Raw genomic sequence first — 15835 nt, forward strand, 5'->3', positions numbered from 1 at the left:
GTATATACGTTATCAAGATGTTTAATGACAGAATCAGACAATATTTTTCTTCTCATTTTATTCTAGTTAAAAAGAGATACAATGCTGTCTGATTAATCCGAACACGTAAACGAATGAGCCTGTCAAAGTCGTCTAATTGTCAGATGTATGCACAATTCTTGAAAGCAATAGTGATAAAAGGTTATAACTCTAACCCATAAACTGTTTTGTACTATAATGTTAAAATAAATTATATTTATTAACATTTTTGTTCAATTAATTTATTTACATTAGAATTTTATTGAATAACAAAGCCCAACTGAACTAAAACTCGGTTGAGTTGATGCGGCAACATTGCGAGGTTTTGACGTCACAAATTTAGATAACGTATTTACAAAATAGCTTTGAATAGACTGTATGTCACTTGTGTTTGTGTCACTTGTGTTGAATAAAGCTAACGAAAATATGAATTATTGGCTATAGCAGCTTGAAACATTTTCATTGTTGGACATTGCATGTTATTTCTACCGATAAATGTTAAATAATATAAATAAGCAGTAAAGTTTTAATAGCCTGAAATGATGACGTGATATTTGAATATTAGAAAGGCAAGGGAAAATAAGTAATTTATTAATTTAGAGTAGTAAGTGAAATAAAGTTTAATAAATACCAATGCAAGAACATCCTACAGCAGTATCATTTCATTGAAATCTTAGAAAATACGTGGCAGTTCCATAAATCTATCAAAATGAGTTTGTGTATGGTCTGTTAAACACGAATCTCTACGACCATGCGGTTTGCTCTTAATCGTTTTCCACTTGTCTTCTCATATTTAAACATTTTTATGGCAGATTTCCGATTAACTATCATGAATAAAATAATATATAATCAATTAATAATATTGATAATTTATAATTAAATATGAATTCACTTTTGAGAGATGTTCAAGTCATGAACTCAAATGAAAATGAAAAATTCAAAAAAAGAGAAAAAGTAATTTGGTCTTTTTTTCATGGATTTCAAAACGAATTTATTCATATAACATAATTAACGTTTTGTTCAACTACTTTTAATGAATTACTGATAAAATTGAGCTTTAATTTGTATATTGAAAATACCGGTATAGTTGGCGCTACTAGAATTAAATCCATATGTATCCCTCAAAAGGTGCGTGTATAAATTTAACAGCTGTCAGATCATTAGTTTGTGAATTATAGCATTTTGTGTGAAACAATTTTGGTTATTGTGAAAAAAATGGAAAAAAAGTAATTTTGCGTGTTGAAAAAATATTACTTTTTAAAGGGAAAAATTACAGATGCCGCGTCCATTAAGGATTGGTATGCTAAGTTCAGACGTAGTGAAATGAGCACCGAAGACGGTCAACGTGGTGGATGCCCAAGAGAGGTTGTTACCGACGAAAACATTTAAAAAATCCACAAAAATTTTTTTAATGACCGTAAATTGAAATTACAGTTTAACATGGTTTCTGAACCATGGACCTCGGAATTAATCCTACCGACTGGCCAGTTAACCAACTTAGAAACCATACCAGAAGAGATCCAGTCTTACCCAGCTTAGTTACTGGCGTGATTGCTATGTTTATTCCTCGTCGGATTATCCACTTTACAAACATAAAGTATACAACGACCCAACAGGATTCGAAACCGCGACTATTGCAACAGTAGAAGTTACCTTAACTACTGAGCCAACGAAGCTCGCCGTTTTAATTATTCTTAACTGCTAAAATATGTTGAATGCTGTATAATAGATCTAAGAATTACTATTAAACCATATTTTAATGGAAATTTTATTGTACTTTATAGATAATCTGATATACCTATGCCGGCATGAAGTATCTGATAATTCAACTAGTTTTAAGCACATTATACCAATGGGCCTCGGTAATCGGTCTGAAACTTGACGAGGACTTTCGCTACTATAACGTTGGCGTTCTGATGGCGTCGAACTTAAACTATCCGTTCGACTTAGAAAGATGCGGACCCGCAGTTGATATGGCTTTGGAGGAGATCAACGAGCGTTTCTTGGCTCAGCACAAGATCAAACTGTTAAAAGTACAGAAAAGGTAAGCTAGCTACAATAATTATTTTTAATTAGTTAGTCATTCGACCCAAATTTATTCCTGTTATATATTATGTCTTCCTGTTATATTTTATATACTTCATAATACAGATATAATTTAAAAATAATATTTCTAATAATTCTAAAACTTATTTTGACAATATTTTCAATATAATATCAGAAATATATTTGATATATAATACTAATTACAGTAGCAAATGTTGTATATTAAAATATATGCGAACTATCTCTAGAACTAACAATCACTAACCGTTTTTAAGTGGCATATAATTATGGAAATTATATTTGCATTGTTTTAATAAACAACAAAATGTTAATAAGTTTAATTTAGTACATTATTGAACACTAACAAAAGTATCATGAGGAAAATTATGTAATATTTCGTTATAAGTTATAAACTTAAACATGCAGTATTAAATTGATATCTTGAAATAATTACGAACAATATTAGGCACTTTATTTTTAACAATATAGAAATTATTTTAAAGTAATGTATTTATAATCATTAAATGAATTATTAGCTTCTCAAAACTTAGGTCTATTAATAAAATAACTAATGAAAGGTTCAAATGAAAAATTGTCACAGTTTTTAATTCATTAACCATTCATTAACCAACATAATATTTACCAGCAACTTAAAATGTTTCAATTCATAATTTCTATATATATATATATATATATATATATATATTGACTATTTATCCCATGTATTTCATCTAGGTAAATTATGTAGTTGTTTCACTTTATGTACATAACTTCATTATTTAATTTATGTATTGATATAATTTTTATCTTTTGTACATATTTTTCACCTAATATATATATATATATATATATATATATATATATATATATATATATATTTATTTATTTATTTATTTATTTATTTATTAATCTCTTAGAACTTTAACAATCTGCCCGTGGGCAATAAGTATTATTATATGATTTCCGTTATATAATAAAACTATGCTGACATGTGGAAGATCGCTTCAGTAAGTGACGCTAAAGACTATTCTTAACTACCTAACTATTTCTGACTATTCTAACTTAACTTATTCTAGAAATTATTATATTTCACTCTAGATGTCTATTAATCAGTTTGTATGCTCGTTGCGTTTGAGCCTACGGACTTCACTGTCATCGCTCATATTTAACTGTTTAGCGAGTACATTAGGTTGCACTAACAGCCTTAACGTATTAACTTATACAGCAACATCTTGTTGTCTATCGATAGTTTAGAGTTACGCCATATCAGCCAATACATTTGGTTTAGTTTAAGTTCAAGCTGCTTACAATTTGTCACTATATGTTTCTTCCACATAAAATGTCGATCAAAATGATTTCCCAGATAATTAACGTTGTCTGCGTGCGGGAGTTTATAATTATTCATTTTTACTGATGGACAAATTCTTCTACAAAAGGTGAATGTCACATGGGTAGATTTCATCTCATTTGCTTTGATACACCACTTTTTCAATCCTGATTCGACTTTGTGAAGATGAAGTTGGAGGTTTCTTGTGGCTGATATTGTATCCTCGTGTTACAACAGTTGTGTTTGTGCTGTAGTAGCTATATGTGTCAGTATACAATAGATGGGCCAAACAATGGGCCAAGAACACTGCCCTGCGGAACACCCGAATATATTGGATTTATCCCAGCGTATTCGTCACCCTGTTTCTCAATAAAATGTCTGTCAGTGAGGAATGACTTCAGTAATCGAAAGTTTCTTTATGTTCCTAAAAGGCTTTGTTTGATAAAGAATAATTTTTTACTTACATTTTCAAATGAAATTGTATCGTTCTTTACTTATTTATTCCACTATTTAATCTTTAAAATTGTAGCAAATTTATTTATAATTTAATTATTATGAACTTTTCTGTAAATTTGTATTCTACGGCTTTTTTTCTACTGCTTTCTACTTTCTATTTTATTCCACATGGGCAGAAAAAGTTCATCAAATGAGTAACTAAAACTCTACAAACTATTTTATAATTGCGAATATTCTTTACAACATTCATTTCAAATCTTGATACACAAATGAATAAATAGATAAAAGAAATAAATAGATAAAATATCGTGAAATACGTAATTAATTTTTCCCGAACACAAAAAAAAAATCATATATAAAAACAGTTTTAATTAATTAATTAATATTTATACCAGTAGGTGTGTTTATTTGGTTGTCTAAGCCGTAGATATATTCCAATTACATTGCAAGAGGTCTATCAAATGTCGAAACTTATTCATCATAAAGGCGTCTAATTTTCAATCAGTGCGAAATTATTTAGTTACAAACGTGTCCTGATGACCCCGACAAATAACTACATAAACCGTTCAGTACGTGTGGTTCGGTGTAAACCTAAATATTCAAAGGGCGTCCACAATCAATTGGACTATTTTATCATCAGCTTGTAGGGTATAATTTTCTCGTGGCTTCACTTTTTCAATTTTGGTCCCATTCACATTCAGGCCGGTTGAGAGAGAGAGAGAGAGAGTGAGAGAAAACCGATGTAACAGGTGTTTACTCTGAATATGACAATGGATTGTTTTCTCATTATTTTGAATATTCCAATTCAAAGAAAAAAGGATATTGATTAAATTTAAAAATATAAAAGTTTAAAATACCAGAGTAAATAATAACAAAAATTCAATTATATAGTATTAAGTTTTTCGCTAAGTTCATAAACATGATATTGTAAACAGGGTAAAGTAAACAGGGTATAGTAATATATATTATTTTATAAATTAAGATTATTGTAAGCATACTTAATCTAAGATTTCTTTAAGTCACTTATCTTACAATTATAATTAACCGATTACTATTTTGCTGTTGTACTTGCATCAATATAATAGTAGGAAGAGCGTAGTGTAGTGTGCATTAATAGGCATTTTTCGTTTGGTTCCCTTCAATCTTTGGATTTCCTGCTCGTGGCTTCTACGTTGCTGTGATATCGAATTCGTCGTTTAGTTCTTGGTTGGTTACATTTTTTAAATTAATTACTTTTTACATAATAATATGCTTAGAACAATCTTTATTTACAAATTAATTTATTACTATTGTTTTGTTGTACCTGTATTAATGCATAAGCAAGACGAGTAAGAGATTAATACATCAGTATGTATTTCCCAAATTAAAATAAAACTAATCTACTTAAGCTAAAGTTAAGAATACATTTATACACTAAATATGCTTCTGTAGTTTGGTTCGTTTCAATATTCTGATTTCCTGCGTGTTGTCCAATAGCTGTATTGCTTCCACGTTGCTGTGATTTAGCAAATTTAATTAATGTTTTAAGGCAAAATCTTGAATCATTTCGTGTATCCACTTGATTTCGAGTTCATCGTGCAGCTCTTCGTTGGTTACGTAGCGATAAGCATTGGTAATTAACCGTAGAAATTTGTTTTTGATGCGCTGGATTATTAGTTAGTTTGATGACTTAGTGAAACCCCCTATTTGCATCCCATAGGTTCAAATTGGCTTTATAATTGACTAATAAATCAATCTCTTCAATTTTAGGTCAAGTTGAGAGTATCTTCCAAATAAACAGTACAGTTGCTTGACTTTGAGTTTAATCTTCTCTGCTTTTTGTCTAACATGATGTTTCTACTTCCGATGTATCTGTCAGGTTATATAATCAGGTTTTTGTCATTTCACCGCAACACAAAATTAACTTGAACTGATTTGGAGCTATTAAGTTGTATTTTCCAGTCTCAAGTCCATTTGTTCACTGCTAGTTGTTACTTTTTCTGAAGCGTCAGACAGAAGTACATCTCTAGCGATGATAACTGTATCGTCGGCAATTGTTCATGCGAAACTCTAAATTTTCTTTCGAAAATATATGATTCTAGCAGTCGAGAATAATTCCGCGGTAGCAATTTGCTCATTTCGTATATTAATCCCAAATGCCATACTCGGTCAAAATTTTATGAGACGTCCAGGAATATATCAGGGCAGTATTTCTTTTCTTCGAGTGCTTTTTCAACAACCGTTACTGTCACTCTGTGCACTTGGTCGATTGTCGAGTGATGATTTTGAAATCTAAACTGGAAATCTGGTACCTCTCTAAATGGTTTAATACTTTTTAACAGTAGTTTCTCAAATAATTTTAATATCGCAGGTAACAGCGAAATAAACCTGCTTATTCTGCCAGTTCATCAGAGTTGGTTACATAGCGATAGTTGTCATAATGACTGTGTGGTTGTAACATTCCAACAACTGTTTTACAACAAATTACATTTGGACGACCTTTAAAAGCAAACTGGTGCACAAAGGTGCAGTCTATGCTAAAAAATAATTTTTATAACAACTACAAGCTGTTCAGATGGAATAACGATTTCATTAGGAGGGACATGTTATGCAATACCGTCCTGACTATCCGGCTATCTGTTTTTTAAACTATCTGAATAGTAAAAGTGTGAGTAGATGTCTCTTCTTTCCGTAAGATAAAACTGTTATTTTATTTTTCTCTTCCCGGATATACTAATAAATTTACTTGTTCTATCGTTACGTTGTCAATTTCGAAATTAATTTAATTATAACTATATTATGTTAAGTTAATTCTTATAGTTTTGTTCAGTATTGTTATCTATTACCTCAGGATACATGGTAGTCTTTCGTCAGCTTAGAGCAAGTAAAATATATATTCAGTAAAATAAATCAATAATAAATCAAACGCAAACAATATTATTAGACAGACTTAGAGTAATCTAACTATTAGCATACAGTAGTAAACCGTGTATGTATGGTGAAATAAAATATTTATTAAAATACATTTCTATGGATTTTTTATCGACGACGCCGTATTTCGAAATAGTTGAAGAATAATAAGATATCAACGCCGGAGACAGACGTCAAACAAATTGAACAAAACCTTTCGAGGAAACCGTATCTTGTATCATCCCCTGAGAAATCAAAAACACGATATATGCTTAAATAAAGGAATGCTCATTGAAATTATATTGCTATGCGGTTATCTGACCGGATTGATTTTGAAATTTATTCTCTACAACTCCTCAGGGAACTGAAATATCACTCAGATACTTTAGCAGAAATATGTTTGGGGACCCTAAACCCAATCTATATGCGATGAATTTTCTTTTAATATCAACTATACGATAAACCAAAAAGAATATATCGCTTTACGATTTTTTCTATAATTTTAATTAGTTTTTGTCATCTAACGTTATTTTACTTTTGCTTGTTCATAAATATAACATTATATTATCATTAGGTATTTGTGACGTATGTTATCTATATATCAAATGGCTTAGCGAAAATGTTGTCTCCGTTTTTGAGGATTTGAGACGTAAAATTTGACACGGTTAAAGCTTATATGGAAGAATGACTTTTAGGCCTAATATTTTTGTGTAATATGCGCTACAAATAAATATATTCCATTAAAACATAAAATGCCTAAATCAAGAAACCTGGAAAAGGCGTCAGGTCGGTGACACAAAATATACAATCAAATTCAGTGGGAAGCCATGCGGGTTAAGAGTTTAGTTCGCCGACAATACCCTCCTGGCATAGAATCTCGCTGGGGATAAAGACCTTTTTAAGTTTATAAAATAAAATAAAGGATAATGTTCGTTCAAATTAAATGAATGTTGGTTTTTTATATGTCAAATCTTATTAAAATGGAATGTGGGTGATAAAAACATTATTAAATAAAGTTAATTAATTTTAAGCAGTGTTTTATGTTATTTTCGGTTATTCCCATATTGTTAGAATTATTAAGGAGTTATGGCAAGTTTAGATAAAGAATGATTAAGATTAGCATGGTCACATATAACATATATATATATATATATATATATATATATATATATATATATATATATATATTTGATAAAACATATTAATGTGTATACTTATATTAATTATTATATACATTAGACAGACTTACATACATTAGAATACATACACAGACATAGTACATCATTCTACAGAAGGTATTTCTAAAGGTTGTTAAGATTTTACTGTAAATTTAGTGGTATTTACTTCTGTTTAATTTCAGGTTTCATTAGTAAATGCATTTCTTAAGGACTATATGAATATATAAATGAAGTACTGAAAATATGCAGGATTTAAAAGGACACTAACTACATAATTTACATAGATGGAACACATAGAGCAAATAGAAGAAATTATTAATTATTATCAGTACATTTTAAAGGTTTTATAAATATTAAGGTGTTTAATGAATAATATAATAAGATATGACATTTAATTCTTTGAAATTTTGAAATCAATTATTTTGATTGTTTACTTTATAGATCTAAGTTGTAGAAAATTAATAGTTAATATAATGATTGTAAATACATTGCTTTAATATATATTTCTAAATTATAAAAAATAAATTACCTAATTATGTTTGTTATTGTTTTAATATACACTCTCAAATATCGATTTCAATTTTTTTGTCATATATCTTCTGTTTTAATATACAAATATGTATTACTTCATTTATTATTCCATATTTATGTTTATAACATAAAAGAATAAAGAACGATCCTGTATACATATATTTGTATGTTCTGAGGTTACTGAGAATCTTATGGTATTTTAATATGATGTTTAGTGGCATAGTAATTTACGCTTATTAATACTTATATACTAGTATAATATTCAGACAGGCATTTATAAATTTAATTAATATTAGATCAAATTCGTTTCTGATCTTATATTGAAAATACTGTGAGAATAAGGTATGAATAATGGTCGAATTTCGACCACAAGGCAATCACTAGTTTATATTATAAGATTATTCATATTACCATATATGTGTTAACAGGTCAATTGAAAAGTCTCCTTCCTGTCACATAGATGGCGCTACTAGAATTAAGTCCATATGTTTTTAGTTAGCCCTCAAAAGACGCGTATATAAATTTGATAGCTGTCGGACCAATAGTTTGTGAATTATAGCATTTTGAGTGAAGCAACTTTTGTTATTGTGAAAAAAATGGATAAAAAAAATTTCGCGATAAAATATTGCTTTTTGTAGGGACTGTATTTTGTTCATGTACATGACTGTAATTTGAAGAAAAACTTGGCTTGATGCCGAGTTTCCCGACACTGCCCCAGGAAAATCAACCATCAAGGATTGAACGCAGTGGACGCCTAAAATAGGTTGTTACCGACAAAAACGATTTTAAATAACCGTAAATTGAAATTGAATGAAATAGCAGACACTCTAAAGATATCAACTGAGCGTGTATATCATATCATTCACGACTATTTGGGTGTGAGAAAGCTCTGTGCAAAGTGGGTGCCGCGCGAACTCACTTTAAACCAAAACAACGACAAATTGATAATTCAATCGACAGTCATCCGAGTCGACTGCACACGATGAACCCGCTCCAAAGCGTGGGAAAGCGCAACAGTCGGCTGGCAAGGTTATGGTGTCTGTATTTGGGATGCGCATGGAAAATAGTATTGAAAAGTTGGAGGGTTGGGAATTATGTTGAATAAAAAAAATTTTGCCAAAAAATGAGTTTTACTATGGTAGGCCGGGGACTTTTCAATTGATCTGTTATAGGCTACATAGTTTGTAATTCTTTTCATTTTTTCTGTCTCTGTTCAGTTTTCTTGCTTTAGCCGGGGTATTTCTTATTTTCTGCAGTATCTCCTGATAAACTCTTATACTTCTCACGAAGTTGTGTCTTTTTTTCCAGCTTCCATTACATTCGATTTCCATACCCATATTATGCCTTACTTAATCTATTTTTACATTCTCAATTGGAATATTTATATCTTCTAGCGCTTCCATCTTTATGATTTACATTTTCCTTTTACTCATTATCACTCCGTATCCTCTAAATATAAATAGAATGCTGAGATTCTAGCTATCAGCTGCTGTCAGTTACCAAGGAATTAAATAATACTTGGAAAATCCGACGCCAACTGAAGCTACAGATGATTCGTCATGGAAAACAAAAAGAGAGCTCAAAAGGTCTCAGCAGCATATCCATATCTCATCTATTAAAAAATGACAAAGATTAGAGTTAAAGGCAATAATTAGAAATGTAATATCTTCTCAAATCACTGAATAAAACCTGTATCTTAGCCTTTCCCGTCTAAGCTATCCAAAGACCAAAAAAAATAAAATTACCAGCTTCCTAAATTCGTCATTTCAAATGGACCTTCAACATAAAAAAATAGAGTTAGAGAAATGAAACAAACAATGATGGCAGAAATAAATTGTGAAAATGCTCCGAGGTATGATTTAATAACCAGAAAACTTTTAAAAGAACTACCAGAGAAAAACATAAAATTACTAGCATTTGTATTTAACACAACACGAATGAATAATTTTTCTAGCGTCTTAAAATGGCTGAAATAATGGTTATCATACCCATCTCCGCCAAATGTAATGCAATGCTCCACTATCTGTAAAATGCTTATTTTACTAGATGTTAATCCGGTCTGTTCTCCTCTATGGATTCAATGTCTTCTTCAAGTTTGTTATACCCAATCAGGTGAAAAGGCTTGAAGTTTTCCAAAATAAGCTCTCCAGGAGAATTTTAAACGCTCTCTAGTTTGTCAGAAATAATCAAATTCATAGAGAAAGCGACACTCCAGACATCAAGCACATTATATCTCAATTCTTCCACAAATAACAACTCAGCTCAAGTTCTTCTAAAAACGCGCACGTGAGCTGGTCGACATGCTGGGCGCTTAGCACCACGTCACCGCCAATCTGCTTTTTTTGGCCTGGCTGCAAGAACCCCATCCGTCGCTGCAGTCATAACTTTTGCCCCCATACGACAGCACCCAGTCGTGTGTTCTTTCGCCGGGTCCTCGTGCCCTATAACGACTGCCCGGTTAGCGGGTGTCATATCCGCAAAATTACTGCAGTAGCAGTAGCAAACACAGGGGTCAACTTTGCGGTTCTAGTTTAGTGTATTGGTAAGACCAGAGGCAGTCCCACATAACCCGGTCCAACTTGTCATTCCAGGTCAAGTCTCCGCAATCAGGAATGCGTCATGCATTCCACAGCCTGGTTTTAGGCCAGAACAAAAAGCAATTCATAATAATGAAGATGTCAGTCCCTATATGTCAGTCTTATATGTTTACTACCGATAATCTCGAAAGTGCTTGTGAGCTTTTCTTTTCTTTTTCAATCTCTTCATCTGTAATTTATATATATTTAATTAATTGTTTATGTTTATTTTAACAATACATATAAATAAGTACCTTAATTGTGCTTTTTCACAGTTTTAGCATTCACAATACACATACAGTGTTAATCCCACTATGTCCACAGTGAGACTTTGATTATGAATATTCCGCTTCGATGTCGATTGCTCTCTTGGATCTTTGAGCTTGTGATTATTGCAGTAGATCCACTTTTCATTGCCGGCCAAAATACACTACAGAAAACTATTATTTTTGCCTGAAAACCAATCAAAAACATTTCGTAATGTTGTCAGCTAATGCAATAGAACAAATTTAAAAAAAGTGTAATGATTATTATTACTCATGAAAAGTATAGTTAATTGCCGGAATGCTATAAATTACTAGTTTACACAAACCATTATTATAAAATTTTAAAAATACATGTAGTATATCGAAAAATGTGATGTCCAATCGTCGCAATGTTGCCGCATCAACTCTGAGTTTTAGTTCAGTTTGACTTTTATATTATATTATATTTTATAAAATAATGAAACAAAAATACTGTTATCAAATATAATTTATTTTAACATTACAGTACAACTAATGCATATATTATCGAAGAACTTAAAACTACAATTAAGAATACAGGTATAATAGTTTGTAGCTTAGAGTTGTTTTATTACATGACACATATTTTTGAGTAGTGGTATCCCCCTGTAGGCCTAATCCACTTAATTAAAAATTATATGTCAAAGTAATGTATTTTACTTTCACTCGAGAGCATATTTACCTTTTTACGTTTAGTTCTTGTTTCCTTCGACGGTGTGTTTACTTATCAAGTCATCTTGATATCACTGTATTTTTTATTTCCTCTGCTACTATCTGTGTACATCATTCTTGATAAAATTAATCACTGAATTCTATGTAATTAATTTACCATATCTAAAACAGTTTCTATTTTTTATCTCGTGACACATTTTAAACAAATGCTCATGTATATTCTGAACAATTACAATCATATTATGTTTGTAATTTGTCGTTATGTGCACACAAATTTTTCACTCTTTACAATACCATTTTTTACAGTTATATTATATTAATTATGTGCAAACTTTTAGTTGTTTCCACTCTCATCTCTCTGTGTCAGGAATTTCCAGCATTGTACAACATTATCACATATCCTGAAAGTTTCCCTCAGTCACTTTCACTTTCCGAGTCACTGGAGGAAGTCGTAATATTATGTGACCATATTGCTCAGCCATCGATCTACTGTATATCTTTTTTCAGGCTTATTTCTGAAAAAAGTTAATTGCAATAAACGCAATGAAACATTTAATTTATATTTACCTGTCTTACATCCTTCAAAAAGCTGTATGTAACTCTTTTATGTATACTTTTCAGACTAACAATTTTCTCTGAAATAGTTTTATTAAATTATGTTTATATCGATAAAATAGTTTGTGTACTCACTGTTCTTATCTATTTCGTATATTTGATCTCGAATAGAGCCAATATCAAGATGGTCAAATTAATTTGATAAAGCCGCATTCAGTTTGTGATCCTTATTATCTTTTGTTATTGGCATTTTCAAACTAAGTGATATTATATATTACGGAGCGATTTAAAATTTATCAGAATAATCAGAGCGCTAAAATAACGTTTGCCGGTTTATAACCTACAGTAATATTTTGAATAATTTTACATACGTCTGACAACCGGACGACTTTGACACACTCATTCGTTTACGTGTTCGAACTAATCAGACAGCATTGTATCTTTTTTTAAATAGAATAAAATGAGAAGCAAAATATTGTTTGGTTCTAAAACGAAACTAAAAATTACGGCAGCCAATATATTAAACATATTAATGACGCATATACAAATAAACTTTGAATAGACTATATATATATATATATATATATATATATATATATATATATATATATATATATATTTCCTTGCCATTCGTTTATCCGTTATATTATTTTCAGTTATCCTTCCTGCAGCGGTGTCCTTGCGCCAGGATTAGCGGCTGATATGCATTTTCTATCCGACGTGATTGCTTTTGTCGGCCCGGCTTGTCTGTTTGCTTTGGAACCTGTGGCCAGATTAGCAGCTTATTGGAATACGCCAATTATAACCGGAATGGGCGATCAGGTACCGTAAAATTGTTATTGTAACACATCCAGCTTTCTGCTTAACAAGGGTTCATTTTAAATAACCTAATAGCCCAGGGATTTTTTTGTTTCTTCTCTACATTATTACAGATATTGTCATATTAATAATTCTTAAATATCTAGTTAATTATTAATTATTATTTAATTATTATTAATTTAAACATTAATATATTTGAATAATTGTCTATTTCGTAAATAACAGTAAATGTTATGGGAGATATACAGGGGATGGATAAAATAATATGAACATCTGACATATACAAAATACTAGGTGTACCGGAAAGTTATTACCGGTTTTTTTTCGCAAAAAAAATTCTACATGATTTTCAAGAAAATGGGAAAGTGTATTTATTCAAATGGTTAATAATTTGATTCAATACATCTTGCTCATCTTTCAAGCAATTTATGGATGACATCCCATAATAACTGTTTGTCCTTTGAGTAAAATCATTCGTCGACCCATTTTTTAACTTCGAAATTCGCGAAGTGCTGCTCTACAAGCGCGTGTTCCATTGATGCGAAAAGTTGATAGTCGGAAGGGGTAAGATTTGTAGAGTACCGTGGGTGTGACATTAAATCCTGTTCAAGTACTTTCAACGCTTTCTTGGCCGGTTTTGCATGATTAGACGTGGATGATATATAACTGGAGGTTTTTCGATCAATGCTTGGTTCAAATTGATCTTTTATTGTCCGTAGAGATCACTATTGACTGTTTCACGCTTCACGCCACTCTGATCCCAGCAAACACAAAGCATTGTCTTGCGACCTAAACGATTTGACCTTGGGGTCGATCAGCGCGCTTTGCTAGATGATGATTTCTTGCGCTTAAAGTTTTCAAAATTAATTCACTATTCATCACCCGTCACTATTCGATTCGGAAATGACTTTGATCATATCTTTGAAGCATCATTTCACAGACGGTTTTTCGATTTTCCATTTGCCTGTCATTGAATTGATGTTATCCCCTTCCCATCTTTTGGATTTTCCCCATTGCTCGTAATCGTTTCTTGGGCCACATTTAACGCTTTTGCCAATTGTTTTTGAGTTTGGGATGGGCCTTCATCCAATAACTCTTCCATTACTCCGCATCTTCAAAGTTTGTCGGTCTTTGTCTTTCACATCCAAATTAACACTTTTGAATTTTCGAAACCACGCGTGTTTTTAAGGTTAGAGCACGTGTTTCTCACGTGTTTTTAAGGTTAGAGCACGCTCACCGTAAGTTTCTACCAGCAAACGACGACTTTCACTGGCTTTTTTCTTTTGATTAATTAAAAAAAGTAATGCGTGCCGCAAATGCATGTTTTCAATTAACGTCTGTCGATTGTGTTAGCTAGAGAAAATATTTGATGATATCTAGGTACTATATATCTAGGCAGATATATTTAGGTTTATTAATCATTAAGGATGTTGAGATATTAATTTTCAGTAATCCAGCTAGTGATGTTAATAAGAGAACCAACTTAATACCGCGATATTGCCTCCCAACCTCACACATGTTTAACTGCAAGAAAGGTGGAATCAGTATTGTAGATTTTTTTTGGGGCCCTCCATATATAAACTCTGCTGTTTGTAGGAAACAATGTAAACGATGATTCATCGGCCACATCACATTCTTCATTCATCAAATATCCAGATTTTATGATCGTTGCACCATTTCTTTCGCAGCTTAGCGTTGGTTTCCGTTATAAAGGGTTTCGAAATCTCAGTCCTTTCATGTTAGGACGATCACTTATCATCAACGATCACTTATTTTAACTCTTTTGTTGTCACAGAACAGTATTGTCATCCAACAATGTACTATGTACTATGTTGGTGTTCATATTATTTTGTCTATCTTCTATATATAATTAGCTTAAACATAAGTTCTTTGTTGTTTCAGCCACCATCCGAAGGAGAATTATCAGTAACATCCAGAATATTAGGACGATACAATCCAAATAATAAAAGCGAAAGTGCAGTAAGTGAAATATTGATAAGCAACAATAATCAAAAAGAGTAAATGAGAAAATATGTGGTTGGGGAAAAATTAACGTGTCAGAAAAAAGGAGATTATTGATCTTCCTTCCTCTCGCGCCTCGGTGAATGGGGGTAAAACTAAATGAAACAGTTATGGTTGTTTACAATTTGTGACCGTTATTTATTGGTAGATAAAAATATCGAAAATACAGTAGATAATAGGGAGCGGCGCTGGATTTACCTGAAGGCGGGACTTGGGCAGTCGATGGTGGCGCGTCTGAAGTAAACGATGGTCAGTAACTGAACGATCGAAAGTACGCTTGAGTAATATTCTAGATACACATCTCGGGGTTGCCAGATATTCGTTGGTCCGCGCTGCTGGCAACACGCACGTGTTCAACATCTGTGATAATACTTCTGGGTATTTTGTAGGCCGTTATTCTAAAATGTCAAATTGGACATGCCTCAAGGTCACTACAAAGATATAAATCCCCAGTAATTAATA

General features: G+C 31.5%; 1 protein-coding gene across 1 annotated transcript; it reads left to right on the top strand.

Annotated features, from left to right (window-relative positions):
- The first annotated feature begins 1826 nt into the window (after positions 1–1826).
- LOC143201542 (uncharacterized) lies at positions 1827–8136 on the top strand. Its single transcript, XM_076412667.1, has 2 exons — positions 1827–2062; positions 8097–8136. The coding sequence occupies exons 1-2, from the start codon at positions 1827–1829 to the stop codon at positions 8104–8106; spliced, it is 246 nt and encodes an 81-aa protein (XP_076268782.1). The 3' UTR covers positions 8107–8136.
- The last annotated feature ends 7699 nt before the right edge of the window (positions 8137–15835 follow it).

This window comes from Rhynchophorus ferrugineus, unplaced genomic scaffold (assembly GCF_030347505.1).
Source record: "Rhynchophorus ferrugineus isolate W39M unplaced genomic scaffold, kcgeb_rfMv2 rfM8, whole genome shotgun sequence".
NCBI lineage: Eukaryota > Metazoa > Arthropoda > Insecta > Coleoptera > Curculionidae > Rhynchophorus > Rhynchophorus ferrugineus.

Excerpts from the sequence above, each read along its gene's own strand:
- LOC143201542 (XM_076412667.1), top strand. The coding sequence starts at position 1,827 with ATGAAGTATCTGATAATTCAACTAGTTTTAAGCACATTATACCAATGG.